This window comes from Lathamus discolor, chromosome 15, assembly GCF_037157495.1.
Source record: "Lathamus discolor isolate bLatDis1 chromosome 15, bLatDis1.hap1, whole genome shotgun sequence".
NCBI classification, from domain to species: domain Eukaryota; kingdom Metazoa; phylum Chordata; class Aves; order Psittaciformes; family Psittacidae; genus Lathamus; species Lathamus discolor.
The window spans coordinates 8,328,434-8,347,849 of NC_088898.1; the positions used below are offsets into that span (position 1 = coordinate 8,328,434).

General features: G+C 45.5%; 1 protein-coding gene across 2 annotated transcripts in view; it reads right to left on the minus strand.

The window, feature by feature from the left end:
* Positions 1 to 19,416, minus strand: part of PAPPA (pappalysin 1) — a 181,638-nt gene that overhangs the window by 76,404 nt on the left and 85,818 nt on the right. For both annotated transcript variants that reach the window (XM_065695845.1, XM_065695844.1), the window contains exons 8-9: positions 12,663 to 12,791; positions 10,983 to 11,074 (exon numbers count right to left, since the gene is read on the minus strand). In XM_065695845.1, coding sequence (XP_065551917.1) covers positions 10,983 to 11,074; positions 12,663 to 12,791 — 221 coding nt within the window. The remainder of the gene's footprint in view (positions 1 to 10,982; positions 11,075 to 12,662; positions 12,792 to 19,416) is intronic.

Here is a 19,416-nt window from a genome sequence, read left to right on the forward strand (position 1 = left end):
TTTGCTAGGCCAGTGCTGCGAGGTGGTGAAAAGGAGCCAGCATGAATCTGGAAGCTGTTCAGCTGTATGAGTGCAGCCCTGCGCCTGAGCTGGGGTGGCCAAACTCCTTGACCCTACATGTCACATCTTAAAATCTTCATATGGCTGGGAGCCACCGAACATATACCACACACCTCGAATGGCTGGGAGGAGGAGGCTTGGGAGAGTGCTTCACAGGGAAGAGATGACAATGGCTCTCTGGGGTGTCCCATTGCTCTGCTGTGGGAAGGGGCTCCGTGGATGTGCAGATGGGCCCTAAGGCAACCGAGCAGTGCTGGTCCCAGCAGCCACTGCCTTGCCTTTCCCAGGGCCTATTGCCCAACAGCACTGATGCCAGCAGGGCCATGCTAGTCCTCATCTGATATTGACCCAGCTGGGAATGTGAACTTGAACTGGTCATGAACAACACGTGCCCTGGGAGTCACAGTTTGGACATCCTTGTGACATACCTTGTTTCTCTGTAGGGCTTATCAGTGCTGGCACAGCGCTGCACAAGTGTGGCTCATTCACATTGTGATGGCCATAGAGGAAAATTCTTGGTTCCCTTAACCTTATCCTTCTGCATCTCTTGTTCTGCTCCTGTCTCTGGAGAGCAATAGCAAAGCATAGGCCAGGTCTCTGCTGTACCCAAGAACAGCAGGATAAAGCTAAGCAGCTTGCCCGCCTTGGAGCATTATGTCCCAGTCTGAGTAAGAGTCTCAGCAGAAATCCCTGAGAAACATTCAGCTCTGGAAAGCCTGTGGTCAGCAATCAAAAATCCTCAGAAACAAATCACAAACATATGAAAACATGGATTTTTGGAAAAAGGGTTTCTTTGTCATTTTAGGAAAAGAAGCTTATTTCTGTAAAAAGCAAAAGAAAAAAAAAAAGAAAGGAAAACACCCACCCTATTAAAAAGACCCAACCTTCAGCCTGTTGACATAGGCACAGTCAGATATACACTTACAGTGAAATACCAGCACCCAAGAGCACCCTGCTGCACACCCCCACTGACAGAAGCACTGACACACAAACACACGGACTCTCTCTTTACACATCCCCAGAGCAGCCACCCCACTGATGCAAACACATCCCCAGAAACTCACAGCCTCATTTTAGGCATTTAGACAGCATTTCCCTGGCCTTCCTGAAGCACTGACTTCTTTTCATGACACCCACTGAAGCAAGCACATTTATATAGCAACATACTCCTGCACTGGCTCCAAATGTTCCCTCCTAATGCGATGATAAACGTAATGGGCTTCTGATAAGATCATGTGTTTGGGTTAAAAGAATACTCAAGACCTACTCCAACCTGATGACTTAATTCATACTCACATGGATGGGAAGGCAGCCTTTGAATAGCTGTGATCCAGGCCAGCGTGTGATCCTAACAGAGGCTAATTTGTTCCTGATTATGCTTAAGACCCCAATAAATCTGTCTGCTTGGAGCCTGCAAAACCCGAGGGAGGCACCGAATGGAGAGGTTGGGATGTCTGAATTAAATGGAAACTGCCTAAATGATTAACCAAGTCTTACTGAACTGCACTGTCATGAGCCCTTCAGCTGTGCTGGTCCTGCAGAGTGGCTGCACCCTGTTCTCCATCACAGCATGGGGCTGGATGACGTAAGAGCTGAGAGATCAGGTACCTGCTTGTTTTTATGTGCTTCGAAAAATGATGGTGAAAGTGGCTTTACAACCCTTGTTTTCTTTTAAGGCAAGAAAAAGAAAGGAAAGAAATAGTAAGTCCTACTATTGACACGCCATCCTGAAGCATGTTTTGAGGGGAGCGTTGGTGAGAAGAGCAGGTCTTGCCTGCCCATGAGGTTCTACACCTCAGTGACAGCAAAGAGGGCATGAGAGCACTGATGAAGGCATCTACCTATGACAGACAAAGGTGGTGCATCACCGAGTGGGCTGCCAAAAAGCATAGGCTCTTCCTTCCACAGGTGCTGAGCACCAGCTCCGACTCCTGATTCTTACTGTGGTCTTGGATGCTTGGCAGGTTACATGTTGGGCTTCACATTTTCATGAGCAAAGTAAAGAACGATCAGATTGTTTCTTCCTACGATTGCCCTCACAAAATAAAAGCTAACAGGCTTCTTCCCTTTCCACAGTGGTGTGAAGACAGCTCAGTCAAATCCGCAGAGTCCTACAGGTCAAAGGCAGGGAGGGCAGTGTCAGGAGTGGTGTTTTTCTAGGAAGCAGTAGCTAACATCTCTATTTCCATCATGGTGCAAAATGCCTTTTATGTTCTATTCTCAACTACTGTGACATGAAATGCATCCAGGTCCTGGGTAATACGAGCTAACTTTTGCCTCCATAGAGACCTACAAGCTCCCAAGACCTTTTGAAGGTCACAGTGCTGTAGTGGTCACATATGGCCTGCATCACGGACTTGGTTCATCAACACCGCGGACTTCTCACTTCAAAGTTGAATCTGATTTGAAGGAGATACGGAGGAAGGGAACATGAAGGAAATCTGATTTGTCCTCAAGGAAAAAAATGACTTCAAAAAATTACAAAGCAGTTGCCTGGAAATCCAGCTCAAATCTAGAACAGCAAAATGTCTGCAGGCACAGCACCTGGCAAGAGACAGCACCTCTGGGGATTGACAACAGATGCTAAAGGATCCTGAGCTGAACTCGGGGAGCACGTACTCATTCAAGCAGCCTGAGCTCCTTTTCGCTGACAACGTTCTCACTGAAGGCACAAAAATGTTGGGACCAAATCAAAGTTGTTCTTGCTTGGGGAAAAGGCAGTCTCCAGTTCAGCAACATCTGGGAATCCCTGAATGCTCCATGGCAGACACCAACCCAGACAGGGGGGTTTGTTGGGAAGACAGACTAACAAGACTTGGCCTGCTCCCTACTGCATTGGTCTGCGAGATCTTAGGGATCCCGTGCATTGTGCGATCTCCTTATCTCCTTACTTCTTCAGCTGCTTGAACACAGTGCAAAAGGCAGATTTTGGGTTGAAATACAAACCCCTTATGTGGGGTTTAGAGATAAAAGGGTGCACAAGGTAAGGCAGAAGGTTTAGGCAGTGCTTGCAGGCACCTGCCAGCCCAGGTCTGGATGAGCAGGTATCTCCCTATCACAGTTACCTGTTCGAAGCAAGGCTGGAAAATCCCCAGCAAAACTAATGAAATCTGGTACAAATCAGGAAGCAGACATGCAGGATACACACTTATCTGTCATAGGCAGCCTTCCACCTCATTAAAAAGAAAAAAAAAGAGATCAAGGGATCCAATTCATAGCACAGGGCACATCCTCCTTGAGGCTTTGAATGTCCGAGCCGCATAGTCAAAGTGCTGGGGACAGACACTCGGGGCAGCTTCCTGTTTTCAGCTGGAACGCAGTGATTGGCATCAGCATAGTCTTCTTTTGTGCAATAACTACTTTTTTTTTTGAAAGGCCAGACAAAAAAAAAAAAGGAGTATTTTTAAGCTCAGCTGTTTACTTGGGGATGTTTCCAACTCTAACAGGCCTCACGCCACATAACTATTTGTCCGAAAGAGAAAAAAAAAAGAGGGAGAAGAGGGGTACAAAAATGCAGAAGCATTGTCTCAAAGTAACAAGATCTGGGAACAGAGCAAGCTTAATTTTCACCCATGGAAGGTCTGTCCAAAGGTGTCCAGCTCTTTTCAGACACAGTGAGGGACGAATCACAGGCTCACCCAAGTCAGCAACTTGTGCAGAAGCAGGATTTTACCACCACGTCGCTTAACTGTAAGGTCCTTTCCAACCCTAACTATTCTCTGATTCTATGATTCTATCTCCAGCACTGGTGTTTAAGTTTACAGATGAAAAGAAACATATCCAGAGGTTTCTATCACGAAAGGAGAAATAATTCCATTGCAGATCACAAGAACCCGGCAGCTGAGTGATAGCAGAACCTGCTCCATCTATTTCTATGGGAGTTTCACCTTTGGCTTCAGTGGGAAGAGAGTGAATAACCTGGCCTGCTTCCAGGATATCTGCTAATCTCTTCTTTAATATTGAAGAAGCCAGAGACAGAGAGAGATTTCCTGCTACAGTAAAATATTCGAGAGTTATTTTCCTTCCTGGATGTTCGGGTTTGAGAAGAGGAAAAACCATTACACAGAGCTTGGGCAGACCTTGCCGAATAAAGTTGCGTATCAATACATGGTGACGTTTTCCTTCCATGAAATAAAACAGACACCTTGGAAATGACGGCAACACGGGTGTTGCAATCTACTGCAGCACATCCCGGGGCCTTGCAGGAGGCTTTTTTTCCCCCTGTACAACATGACAATCGTGTCTGAGCATCTCCTGAACCGAGCAGGGCAGAATGCGGAACGTGGCTCCCTGGTAACTCAGCTGCTTCGTGGAAATACATTCCTGGGCTTGTCCTTTGTCTGGCGTGAGCCGGCTCCTCGGTATGATATAGCGGTTGGGGCACAATAATTATGCAATTGATCTGCATGCTGCAGACAGATACAATTACAACTCTCTCTCAGAGCCCGGCACTGAAATCGGATATTTCACCTCCAAGAATACGAGCCTCTGTCACTTAAGAGAAAGGCTATTTCCCATCACTGGCAGTGGTAGTAAGACCTTATCAGCTCTGTGGCTTGCCAAAGGGAGCCAACGTGGCCTTCCACCAACCACGCATGTTCTAAAAGCACTAAAGTACACGTTCTGGTCACTCCTAATCTTGTTTCCTTCCCTGGGTGGTTGGATAAATCCGAAAAGCAGAGCTGGGAATGTTTCAGTATTTCCTCAGACTTACACAGATTTATTAGCTGAACTTGGAGACTGTCTGACTGAAAATCTTGAGGCTTCTGTCACACATGGCAACAGCCACTATGAAGGCAAGAAGACTGGCCAATGTGGCCCTTCCCAACACCTGGCCCACTTCCTTGGGAAGCTGGGAAGGAGCCCAGGAGGAAAAAAAAAACAGTGGTGCCAGTCACCAGGGAGCACAAACTGCTTGTTTGTTAGTGTGGTTGGATGTTATTATGTTATTGCAAAGGAAGGTCTTGTGCTCAGCACCATCCTCTAAACACAGCAAGTTGCTGTTGTGTCACAGAGGATGCTCTAAGGAGGGAAGCGTGGCCAGCCATGGAAGCGCTGATCCACTGAGAGTAATGCGTGAGGGACGCAACAAGCAAAGGAGTAATCCTTCTGTTGGTCTCTCATTGTAGCTGTGTCCTAAAAACCAAAGCTGGAATGAACTGGGCTGGAGTCACTGGCCTAGAGAAAAATGCAGGCAAATACCACTCCATCCCACATTCTCCCCCACAAAAAAGCATCTGTCCTTTGTGTTTTGCTGCCTGAGATGCCTGCTCTCTCTGCTCTGTGGCTCAGCTGGCCCTGCTAACATTGCACTATTAATGATGACAGTCTGAAAATCACTTTGAGAGACTTTATGACTATGTTGTGATTACTAACTTGCCAAATGAGTGCTTAGACATTTTAGAACATGTAGCCACACTCCCATGAGCTGCAGGAAACCATCAGCTTCAAAGCATTTGCCTTAAGCTGACTGATTCACACAAATATCATCTGAATGGCCCCAGTCAGTAAAATCATTGCTACTTGCCATTAAATTCTGCTATAGAACCTCAGCTTCTGAATCGACAGCAATACTCTTTCCCAAGCTCCTTGGTCAATGCTTTAGTCTTATTGATGCCCTGTGAGATGCTGAGTTTCTCTTGCAAGGTGGCTCAGTTTCTCTCATGCTGTTGTTCTACCGAAAGCCCTGAGCAGGGTCAGCCAAGGCCTATTTAATGTTCATGAAAGAAGGCAAAATCACCATTAGCTGCTGTGTGGGGCCAGGGTTTCGGCAGTCAAAGCCATGTTCCTGTGCAGGGGTATGAGGAAGGGAGGGAGAGAGGATGGGAGTGAGGCGCGCTCTCAAAGCATGCCCACAATGAATATGGATGGTCATCCATCAATTTATTTTAAGCACATTACTCCTCTGTCAGAAAGGGAAAAAAAGGAAAAAGAAAGAAAGGAAAGAAAAGACATATAAAATTAGGTTTGTGTCACTCATTTAACACTGCAATTTCCCTAGAGGATTATGCACCAAACAGAGATAGCAAGCTCATGAATATTAATCACTTCCCTGAATGCAATGCAGCCTGCCAAACAATAAGATTAGGGGAAAGTGCTATGCTTAATTTATGGATAATGGGAGAGGTAAAGGATAGAGCTCCCACAAAGGTAAGGCTCACAGCTGGAGGGAGAGGCCTCTGAGGAGGAGAAGGACAGATCCAGATTTGTAAGGTAGCAAAAAACCACTTGAGGCCAAGCAGGAGCGAGAGAAAAGGTGTTTAATGATCATTGTGAAATTAAAATCATACTTTTCCCTGAACCGGAGTCTAATGCTTCAAGATGCCAGAAACTGGAGGTAAATTCAAGAGCTAGGTGTATTTATTTTATCTTTTCCTCTACCCTGTGCCTTTGCTTTGTATTTTACATCCCTGAGGCCCTGATCCAACAAAGCAGGGAGATGTGTGTCTAACCTGAAACACTCACATTCTGCAGCGGGACCACTCACATGTGGAAGTAAGTGGAAGCGCTGCCCTGTTTTGCTGTAAAAAGGCTTTAGGAAGAGTCCCTTATAAGCAAAGGAGATAAAGTGTAGCAATAACAACACCAATAAGATGCAATTGAAAACCCCATAAATTACCTGGCAAACTTAAGGGTAGATAGAAGTTCTGCAGCAACTTCCCAGCTGTGGTTCAATGTGTCTATCAGCCTTTACTCATCTCTTTTCATATTACTTTCTCTCCCCCTCCCTTCTTTTTTATTGATCTCTGCATCTTTTTTATCATAGCCTTCTCTTTCTTCAGCCCTGGTGAGCTAAATCAATGCATAATGCACATCACACTCAACAAAAGGAATGCAAATGAAAGCAGCGCTCTTTTTCAATGTCCGCACATATATCTGGATGCATGCGTACAACCTTGGTGTGTGGGAGAGTGCACGCCAAGGACAAGGTGCTCAGCTGCTTGTTAGACACCCATTTCTCAATGGATCAAGTGCAAAAAAGCTCTGGGTTCCCACAACTGGAAATCATAACTCTTACAAATGGGGCCTGTTTTACACAGGGCTTGAACTTGGCTGAGATCCGCAGTAATCGCAGAAAGCAGTTATCCCGGGAGGAATCCAGAGCAAGGTGAAAGAAAAGCAGCCAAGAGGTAGGAGAGGGGTGCATCAGTCACAGCGGACACGACTGCAGTTCACTTGGCTCCTACGTATCCAAAGGCCAAGTGAAACTTCTCCACTGGGACCCGGTTCTTTGTGGGGAGGGAGATAAAATGTGCAAAACAAGCTAGGTGAAGGAGAGGAAGGGGATAAGTAGAGATGACAGATTTCAGAATGGGGAAGGGTGAATGTGCCACAGAACTTAGAGGAGGAGTACTGCCAGATGCTGCCATTAATTAATTAATTAATCTCGCTGTCACTCTTCAGCATGTTGCAGGGAGAAAACACTATTCATCTTATCTGTTTTCTGTTACTTGCCTTTGTGTTCAGAGAAGGCCAGGACAGCCTGACAGTAAGACCACACAGTTTTCTTCCCTGCCTCCCTCCTTCCTTCCCCCGCGCCCCTCCTCCTGTGGCAGAGCAGATTGATCCACTGTTATCTGATTAGAGAGGAAAGGAGGAAGGAAAACAACACTGAGAGGAAAAAAACCCCTCTAATTTTATTACAGGCACTAGCGCAAAGTGCCTTGAGAGCCTCATGCCATTCAGACAAAGGGAAGTTGGGCAATTAAAAAACCCCGTAAGCTTCATGATCCTAAAAGACAAAGGGAGTTAGGAGAAGCAAAGGGACACCTGCAAACAGGCTGCCTCCATCCTTGGAGATACCTCGAGCGCAGCTGAACATGACCCTGAGCAACATGCTCCAAATTGAAGCTAGCTCTAACTTTAAGATTGGTCCTCCTTGGACCAGAGAACTCCAGGGACTCCTTCAAACCTGAATTATTCTGTGAGTCACAGCTCTAAATCTAAAGCTTGATGGTGTTTGTGGGCTCTGTTGTATCTCTCTTCTACCAAATGAGGTGACTTGCTTGGTCTCTGGAAGGAAGAAGCTCACTTGGGCTTAGCTATCAAGCCTCCTGCTATGAATCTTTCCGTGGTGATGCCTCTTCAACCCTGCTTTAGCAAACAAAATGTTTAGTGATTACTCTCAGCCATGTGGGACCCAATCCTGCAGACAGTCTGTGACAAGCACTGCGTTCACCGCTGTGGTTAGAGTTGCTGAAGTCTAAAGAATGCCTTGTGGTAGTTCAGAAACATGCCTGGAAGGAAACGTTTGCAAGATCAAACCCTGAGGCCCCCAATTCAGCAAAGCCTCTGAACATGTGTTTGAGGCTAACGGCATTCTTTGGTGAAGGGGAGTGATTCCCCGGGCTCTAAAGAGCTACATAATACAATAAGAACATCACTGCAAAAATAACACTGTCTGAAATAATTACTTCTTGTCCTACAGGATTATAACATGTGTTGGCCTTGTAAATATGGAAATGAATTACCCTTGTTTTTCTGTGCTCCTCAAACAGAAACTCAAGCATCCCAAGAAAAACCCTCACCAGTTTCAAAGAAGACTTTTGTTTGGCTGAAGGCAGAAGATCCAGTCTTATACTATTATATTGTGGAGAATGCTGAACGTTTGCACTTTCTGGTTAGTATTTATTCTGAGATATGCACAGCCATTCTCTTCCTCAACACCTTTATGTTTTCTGGTGAGATCTGAATGCTTGGCGTATTAAAACAGAATACAAATCAGCACTGTTCATTTGTCCGAAAGATGAGCCAGCCATTCATCTTTAGCTCTTGATATCCTAATTCATGGTGGTCCAGCACCCACAAATGCCAACAGGACCTGTTTCACAGGTATTACCTCCTCTGAACCTTTCTTAGGGACTTGATGAAGGCAGTGGTTGCCCCAAAACAGCAGCATCTGGCCTACCCTTATGCACACACACCAAGGCCATCACCACCACAGCAGTCTCACCACCACAGCTGTAAAGCCACCCAACAAAACATCTGTAAGGTGTGTATCCGTGCGCCTTTCCAGTGATTCAGGTACTCTGATTCACCTGCACCCCCATATTCTGCATATCACAAAGCAGGTTGATTTCATTCCCTTTTGTAATCCAGGACCTGTGCATAAACCACAACCTTCCAAAGGCCATGACAAACAAACAACTTTTTACCTCTGGAATTCCCCTTTCCTTTTCAGCACAAGCAAATCTGAACATCACTTCCTCTGTAATGGCACAGAAATAGCTGTGTGTATGTTTTCATTGCTTCATGTTCTAATCGTATTGCTGTCAGACAGGTTTTTATCACATTCTGAAACAGCCCTGTTGCTAGCGCTGGAGATGAGCATGTACACAGGTACAGAGCAGGCTCCTGCACTCACCTAGCAGGACAATGTTGTGTGGTCCAAGGCTTGGGACACCCCACTCTTACTCCTGTCCATCGATCATTTGGAACATGATGCAGCTCCTGCCCAGCCCACACAACCAAGTTTCCTTAATAACCAGCGTACAGAGGGGAGGACCCGGGTCATGTCCTAACGGAACGCTAGGATGTGGTCAAAGTACAGACCCAGACCTGCTGTTGAGCAGGGTGATACAGATGCAGCCACGCAGCTCCAACCCGACCCCTTGCTGGAACCTCGCACTCTGCCTGACTTTTGGAGAACCCAAAACATTTGCATAAGTGTTTATCTCACTTTCAAAATATTATGACTAATCTCTTTCAGTGCTTGAGGCTCTAATGCAGCAAGTGACTTGAAACACAAACCTAACTTCAAGACCACCAATAGTCACAATTAGCCTGCACCATAAATATGCTCAGATTTCAAAAGAGCTATTTACATATGTAAATATGTAAATAAGAACATCACCAAATTAGGCCTCAAGTCTCACAGTGTGGGATGCTGAAGTAAAACTGTATCTGTTATGACGAGACAAGCAGTCCCCAGTTTACCACCCAAGGGAAACATGGTGCCTGTGAGGTCCTCTCTCTCCTCTCCAGGCACAAGAGGTAATCATCAGATTGCCAAAAAGAGCAAATTTCGGTCTTGCCAACATTGCGTTATCTGCTTAGGACTGATGCCCTGAGCTGAAGGATCACTAGATGGGACCGAGTATTTGCTTGGTCAGACCAGATAAGGAATCTCATAGAACATCTTGAGAAGAAGATGACCCTTTATGAACACTTACTTTGGCTGCAGAAGCTCTGCACATTCCATCCTTCCCCAGCCCTCAGTGAGCCCTGGTTGGGAAATGCAATCCCACAACATAGGGCCACCCCACAGAAGGTGCAGTGCAAATTGGTCTCCATTTCCCTTCTCTACCTCCAGCATTCCTCGAGAGTTTAATGAATATGTAAAGCTCACAACTGCAGCCCTGCTATCCTGGATAGCTCCAGCATCTTCCGGCCATTGTCCTTACAGGTTTTGCTAATCAGAGCAAACCAGGCTTGCAAATGAAATCTGATTAAGTAGTTTTCACCTCTGAAAAAGGGGATTAGCTAGACCTTTGATCCTCAGATATTGATTTGCAACTCAAAGGAGGTGTGACCTCAGCTGGACTTGCTTCTGGTCTCAGTCCCTTCCCCTTTCACTCCTCCTCCTGTTTACCAGGAAAAAAATCAGTTCATGTCTTCTCACATAGCCAGATCTAAAGCCTATTGAAGGCAGTGGAAAACCACCCACTGACTTCAATGGGCTTTGGATCAGTCCCACAATGGCTGACTTAGCCCTAAGTCCTAGGCTGTTTCAAAGCCAGCAGAACCAATTTCCCATCAAAATGACCAGAAGCTGGGAAGATATGTTTGCCTTTCAAACCTACAAATTCCACCTTTTTTTCCTCTCTTCCATGACAACTCTTCAGCTGGAAATGCTGGAAATGCTGTTGATTTTTTCCCCTTGCACTCTACGTAGAGTTGTTGCCCACCGTGAGCAGACTTACCGATGCAATTAAAGGACAACTCCTGCAGGCAGAACAGGGAGCAGCCATCACCGTTGATCTTGTTCATGTCATCACATTCTTCCCCCAGGTCTCTGTAGGCAGGGCACATGCATGCAAAAATGAGTCAGAGGGCAAATGGCATCATCCCAACAATCACTGCAACCCCTCTGCAGAACCCCAAAGCCCTCCAATCTAGTACAGCACTTTGTGTGCTGACCCTTAAAATACCTCTCCCTTTCTCCTCCAGCCCTGACTTTCATCATTCCTGGTTCACAGGCTTGCCTGGCCACTTCTCTCCTACACATGTGGATACCACTTGCTGTTCTCTGATGAGGATATGAGCAACTTCCTTCATAGCTGGTGTGGCTGCAACTCAGCAGGTGGGGAAAAAAAGAGAGCAGGAATCTCTGAAACTCTTTGTATTAAATCTGGAAGGGCCAGACTGTGACCCCACCATGGGAATAACAAGGCATAAAGCCTGGTGCCAGGCTATTCCAGGTGACAGCACTCAGAGGAGAGCAGGTGGTGTTGGGAATGGGATCCTGCTTCACGCCAGCCCGCATGGTTGCAGCAGCATGCAGGGAGATGAGTGCAAACCAGATGAGAAAGGGGCTGCCACAGCTGTAAGTGGGGCCATAACCAACCAAGCTGTGACAAAGTCTGGTTCCTGCTCGCTCCTGAGGCAGCTCAGCTATTGTTCAACACTTGCTGCAAAGCCACAAGTGATGCTTGAGGAATGTGCAAACATAACAGTAGGAGAAAAGTTATGGAAAGCAAAATTAATCTGTCTTTCTCCACCTCTTTCTCCAAGACTGCCCTGGATTCATATGTTGTTCGGTTATTCCCTCCGATTTCCTTGCCTGTTGGACCTCATCCTGCAAATACTTGCTGCCAGGTATATCGTCTGACAGAATGGTACTGATTGCTGATCGGCATTATTTAAAGCAATGGCTGGACTGAGTACTTGCTTGTTGTTACTTCCATAGTTTAAATAATTGAATTACCTAATGCCAGGAAGCTTTGAAGCAGGTGCCTTCAGGGCCAACACAGCAAAAGAAAAAACCCTAACACAGTTGTAAATGATTTTCTTTTATGTTTTCAGTGGTCTGGGGGCAGTGGTAAGAGGGAGGAGCTGGTTGAGAACATGCAATTCCCAGCTCAGAGGCCAAATCTATCACCTCCAAAGAGGCCAAATGCATCCCACCTCCGGTGTTCAAACAAGAGGTTGCACCAGGAACCTGGACCAACACAGGGCAGGGTTTTACCCTGTCCACCAGCTGCCAGACACTTGGGACTCCATGGGTAAGAACAGCATCAAAGGCTATCTGAATTTTTCCAGTGCTTACTTAGGCTCTGTATAGGAAATGTCATATGCATGTATAAAGATAGAGATACACAAACAAACAGCATAAACAGCATATAGTGTTATGTCCATATCGATCCTGCTGTCTGGACTCCATTATCTGTATCTCTGTCTGTATCTCCTGGTGCCAGGATAGCAGGGCCTAAGTTCCAATTAAGTGTCATCATCCTGGTAATCATCAGGCACATGAGTCATTACGTACAGATGAGAGCTGGCCTCAACCGAGGAGACATCAGAGGTTGTCAATTCCTTTCTAGTCTCAGATTCTGGCTGAGTAGATGTGCCCAGATTTATCTGTTTGCTCTGTCCAGACTTACATTTGGATAATCCCGTCTCCACAGTATCCACTTCCAGAGATATAGACAAGCTCTGGGGAAGGCTCGCTCTCCTCCCTTCCAGAAACAATGACGACCTGGTACGTGTACGTGGTGCTATCAGTCAGCTCCCTGCAGGACAGAAGGAAACACTAAGTGATTGGGACAACAAAGGCAGTAGAAAAGGGCAGGGAGGGAGATACTGAAATGGGGGTTGGCTGCCAAAAGAAGCAAGTTTTAGTTTCAATCAGGTCCTCAGAATGTTCCTACCTCATTTTGACAGGATTAATTTCGGGTTGGGTATTGCTGCTTACATCTGTACCCACTATAAAGATGGTGCTGCACTGACAACATGGCAGTGCATCAATGCTCACCACACATGGTGGGAACAGTAACAGCATTTGAGAAACCAGCCCTGAGCTTCAATGTGTTTAGCCTTGGCTATTTCTGCTCCCACTTCTCCATGTCAGGGACAGCCTTACCTAAAGTCTGCATAGTTTAGTTAAGGAAGTTAAAATACTCCATGAACACCGATTGCTTCCTGAACAGCCCTGCGCTCAATCTAACTGCAGCTGGAGCCAGTGGGAAGTTGCCTATTGATTTAAGTCAGAATTGGGCTGGGGATGTTTCGGTGATAAGTAAGATATCCACTTTGCAGACAGGTATTTAAACAATAAAGTTAAACAACTTTCTTCCTCTCCAGGAGAGTGCAAAAACTAGGATCCGCAGCACTGGATCCTGGGATTAACATTGAAATATTCGCAGAACGAATTAGCAAACTGTTACATATTTATGCAAAGCCATAATTACCTCAATCCTGTGCATCTGTAAATGAGGAATCATTTTTATATGTGCAATACAGAAATAATATAAGCCTAATATAAATGTTTAGCTCTTTTACAATGCCTTTTGCATTATCCGAACTCAAAACGTTCCACAAAGAAACTCATTACCATCATCCCCATTGTGCCGATTTGTAAAGCTATGGAGTGGTGAAGGCAAAATGATTTGCTCAGAGTCATCAATCAGGCTAATTGCAGAGCCCATAACACAACCCAGCTCTTTCCCAACCCACGCCAGTCCTCCACTTACCACGCTCATATTGCCCCAATTACTGACAGCAATATACAAGCCTTTTTGTCACAGGAACTTGGTCAAAAAGCACGTATTAATGAAGTGTGTGCTACGAAGAGATGTATCTACTACACCCAGCAACAAAGCCACTGAAGTAGGTATCAATGGACTGTAGTTACTGAAACCTTCAAGTTTGGGAAATAAGGATCTCCTTACAACATTCATTAAATTAACAAGCATGACTTAAACTCCCATATCACACGTGATATTTCACAACAGAGCCATTCCTCATGGATACTATGCCTGCGAAATAACTGTCATTGAATGCACTGCACATGAACAGGACGGGGATTTGATTCTGTGTTACCACACATGGTAGTGAAATGGGGAGAGAAACGCAGCGGAATAAAACCAGAACTGGCTTTCTCATTGCTGCTTCACCTGATTCCTGTCAGCAATAGTCTGTGGCTCCTATTAGCTAAATTGGAGAGTTCACATAGCACAAACAGCATCTTAATTCACCCACAGACTGGGGAGACTTCTACCCAGATACTGGTTAAGAGTGTCTATTCAAAGTGAAAAATGTCAAACTTCTGCCCTTGGGACCTGTTTAAAACAACTGGTTTAGACAAAAAATGAATACAAAATTATAAGAAGTAACTTAAGCGGCTGAACACCCACTGGTGTACAATACTGAGATTTCACTCCCCGATACATCCACTTATGAAGATTTCAAACTTCTGCTATAACCTCACGAAATCAAAGCAGAGGCAAGCTTTGATTATTCAAGAGTTACTTCTCATGTTCTTTCTCAAAACAATTCATAAAATCATAGAATGGTTAGGGGTGGAATATTTAAGATTAACAAATCTCCTTGCAGAAACACGGATTTTGTCACTGGGGAATCTGCTAACCACAAAAAGGTTCAATTCTTAGAAAAGGCTGTTAACAAAGGAACAGCTCGGGCAGCTGTAACAGCTACAAAATCAATCAATCCCTGCTGCTTTCTGATGCGCTGAGATGACACGTGCGAGGGCAAAACAGTAGTGTGCAGATGCTGATTTTTGGTGTGATTTCCAGCGATACCCACAGGTGATGGGCAGGAACTGAGCTCACAGCAGAGTGTGCCTCTGCGAGTGAGCTCCAGTCTGTGGGAGTGTTTGTGTATGCCTGTGTGTACATGTAAGCAAATGGAAAACAGGAAAAGTTCACATTTGTTTATGTACAGGGCGGGAAGTTGGCAGAACATAATGGAAGAAGACATAGTACTAAATAAAGCACGGGAGAGCATATGGTGTTTATGAATTATTAGGTGACTGGAGATGAATGTGTATGTGGGTGAATAAGACAGAAAACTGGAAATGAAAGTTATTAGGTGGGGAGAGCTCTGGTCTGTTTAATTGTATGGGTTGTGAAGGAAAAGCTTCATATGGGGAGAGGACCCTGTGGACACTGAATGGTGACTGCTGGCTGCGCAGCTCTGGGCTTTGGTCTGATCCTGTCACCTGCCATATGCTGGGGAGGCGAGATTTCCAACTGCAGCCTGCTGCTCAGAAATGGAAATGGGTATATCATGCTAGGCAAATGATACTTACAGTTTAGACACACAAGAAAAAGGCAATTTCTTCTCCAAAAAAAAAAAGAAGGTGAACACAATATCTGACTCCTTACACATACATTTAGGTATTTGTACAGCTTGGCTTCCCTTACTTTTACACAGTCTGGGTATGAAATAGCTATTAAGTTATTTATGCTCGCAATACCCCATGAGCTATGAATGGAATATCCTTGTCTTGGGTAAAATACAGAGAAAGGGAAGACAAATGCCTGGAGACATACGGTCCTTATAAAGCAATGGCAGGACTGTGAGCCAGATCTCTAGTCCACAGGGCCAATCCTTCCCATCCTCATCCCGGTTCTCCTTTCAGACAGCCCAGTCAGAGCTACCTGGAGCTTCACAATGTTCCCCATGCCGGGGATGGCAGAGAAGCCCCAGGCTGTCACACCCAGGGCAGCACCAGCCATGCCTGGAGGAGATGGGACATGTGCCCTTCACATAGCTGGAGATGTGCCTGGACTGGAGCACCAGAAAGCCACCTTAGACACTAAAAACTCAAGCTACCACGTTTCCAGCTCACCCTGGCCTGATGCAACTAGTGGCAAAAAGCTGACTGAGCTGGATGTGGCATTTCACATCCCAACAACTGGAACCTGAGATACTTCTATCCTCCTGGACTGTTAAACATATCATATCGGCAGACACAGAGAGCTTTAACATTCCTTCACAGTACCCACATTTCGGAAAAATATAGCTGCTAAAGGGATGATACATGCAATACTTCGGGCAGTAATCCAGTACCATAGTGAGGGAGGGAGGAAGGAATGCAGGAATGAAGGGGTGGAAAAAAAACAACAAAAGAATTTATTCTTTCCTATATAGTTATAGGGCACTGAGGTCGATATTACAGACTGTATCTGGAGATGTCAGCAAGTCCAGCTGTGCTCCAAGTGATGATAAAAGTGGGATTTTTGACCATTTATTTTCTCTCCTGCCTTTTCTTGGAGCTGAGGGCACACTAACAGCAATAACCTGCTCTTTCCACTCTGCTGTCAGGCAGGTCGGATGCGCGGCGGCTTCACACGATGCTTCTTAAGGAAGTGAGAGAGAAGAACATCTTCAACATTAAGGATGTGAACAAACACTCTTTTAAATTTATATCTATGGTCTTTTAATGACCTTTCTGAGAACTGAGTAAGCCGCATTGATGGCAGCAGCTTCCGCTGTGGGGCGGCAGTCTTATTAAAAAGCAATGACTCAAGTCCTCTGTGTAGAGGGGGAATTAGGATGTGCCATGTGAAACACCAAGGGGGCAGCTTCCCTGTCTGCTGTAGCAAGTGGCAGATCCAGGGTCAGATATATAAAACTCTCTAATTCTTTTCCTGGTTTTGCTGGGGAAGCTGAGCAGTTGAGTTCATCTTGCAGAGTCCCCCGGGCAAGGGATCTCTGCTTTCAGTTTGGGTGTTCCTGTAAAACTTATGGGAAGAATTATACCTCTGGGAAGTTGTTTTCTATTCAGACCGAGGTGGCTTTAAAGGATCATTGAATTTACAGAAGCAACACGCATGCCCTAGACTGCCAGCAGACCTGCAACCACATCTGCTCTGTGCTCACTACAGAGCTTCAGCATCTGAGGACACAGCACAGTTGAGATGCAGTGGAAGCATCGAGGAAAAGCAAACATCCCATGCCTCTCTCCCTACTACAATAGCATATGTATGTTTTTCTTAATACAGGTAACAGCAGGGAGGGGTTTTATACAGCAAAGACTTGTTTCCAACACAATTGAAAATATCCTTAAGGCTGATCCCAGTTTCTGCCCCAGAAAAACATGAACAGTCAGAAAGCAATCCTGTTATTTAAGGATAAGATGACATGATCTTAGGAATCACTATTAAACCATGGCTGTCACAAGCAGCATCATGTAAAACAGGCAAATTCCACACCTCAATGTCCTCATGAAGAAACCATCTTTCTTTGATCTTAAATGGTCTCCAAACTCTTGAGCCAAAAGATGTTTCCTGGACAGCTCTCCGCAGCCCAGAATAAGCCCGATATGTCAGCAATGTCTTTGCTTCCCTCTAACACTGTCACCTTTGCTCTTCTTCTCCAGCAAGGAAACCATGTGGAGCAAAACAGGAAATCTGCTGGCAGCATAAACCAGTGACCCCACATCTTCACTTGTTGCAATGCTTTGGATCAGCTGCTCAGGGTGACCTGAATACAACCACACACTGAGGATCTCATCATCTCTTGTCCCCTCCTGTGCAGCCTGGAGCTGTCCAGTCCATCCTCATGTGCTGCTCACAACGACCTAAACACCCAATACCATTTGCAGAGGTCCTGAACTACCCCAGATATCCACTAAGTCGATGAAACAGACTTGTTTAGAGCCTCCCAGTCCTGGGCACCAAAGTGGCTCTCAATGCTTCCACATCGGAGGATCTAACTCTGCTACTTAGGGTCATTCAGCTGCACTGGGGTTTACCTCTCAGCAGTGCCACCATGGTGTTTGCAGGCTTCCCCATCCTCAAGTGCTCCAAAAACAACTGATGAAGAGTAACCCAGGGGATGAGGCTGCTTTGGGACAACTCGAATAGATCTGCTCCCCAACTCCCATCCTTTTTCCAGCGCTGCCACCGACTGTACAAGTATGTTGGGTTTCTTCCTTCATCTCCTCTTGCACATCCCCTCCTCCTTTGCCTTGCTTCTCCTTCTTTTAATAAAAATGGCATGAGAAGCATGGCAGAAGATAATGAAGAGAATTCCTGCCCAGCTCGGCACTCAGGAGAGAGGAGGGGTGGGATGCTGTAAACAAAAGAACATCAGCATCCCAGCCTCATGTGATGGGCTGTTTTTCCAGCTGCGGTCCAATCTCTGGCTGTTTGGATAAACCCAGCACCATGGCAGGTGCAAAGGCCTCAAAACCAGTCTCCTGCCTCTGTCCCAGACTCCAAGCTGACTCAGAAGACATAAATGCCAAGCAAGCAGCCTTGCAGAGGCTTTTCTGTCTATCCACGATGAGATAGGTCCCACCCAGGGTGGTGGGTTTGCTCTGTGCTCTTTTATGATGTATTTGGTTACAAGCAAATCAGAATCAGGTAAGTGAAGTACTAAATGACCTCTCATGGGCTAAAAGGGAGAGTGGGGACTGTACAGTGGATTTCTGCTCCCAAACTCAGCTTGAACCTCAACCGTGTATTTCCAAGGAGGAACACTGGAGCCACCAATGACCTGAATAGATAATCTCAGCTGAACACTCGGTGGGGTATGTTTTGTGCCATCAGGTGTCTGGGCTTTCTGAAGCCCAGAGGCTCACCATTTAAAGCAGTGGCTTCAAGATAATGCCCAAACTCAACTTTTCTTTCTGACTGTATTTCTGCTAACACCTAAACCAACCGCCTTACCCACTCACACAATACCATGGAGACCCCACATATTTGAAATTGAAGTCATAGGTTTGGGGATCCAATCTATTAGAAAAAGGAAAATATGCTTTGCTCCATGAAATACTATGAAGCAGTCACCACCAACTTTCATAATCCCCACAAAATCAAACCAGGCAATTAAGTCTACAGCTCTGCTGTCACTTGGCTGGCATAAACCTCATGTAACTTTAGAGACCTCAGCAAAACACTCCAGGTTTAAACCACTGCAGCTCGGCAGTGTTGCAAATGCGTGTATTTGCTGCTCAGACCAGCTCCATGCCTGCACAAGATGCCATAGCACAGGACCACATGCCTGCCTGGAGCCCTCTGCCCTGAAACCCAGGTCCTGTTTAGGACCTTACACACATTTGGTTTTGAACATTTGGCTTTCACACAGACTGCTCTCGTGTCCTTCGTGCCGTAACCGTAAGCTTTTAAAGTAGCAAACATCTAGGTATATATGCAACTGATTAACTCCAGCATTTGATATAATCATCCAAGTATTTGCCCTGGTACCAATTTAAGACACAGTAGCACATTTAATAAAAACCAAAGTTTGCAGCTAAGACCTTAAAGGTATTTCTTGGGTTTTTTTCTCTCAAAAGAAAATAAATTAAATGTCAAGAGACAGTTTTGTACTTTAATGTTTAAGCAACAACAATTACCAGTTTTTAAGGTGGATGATAAAAATGCAGGA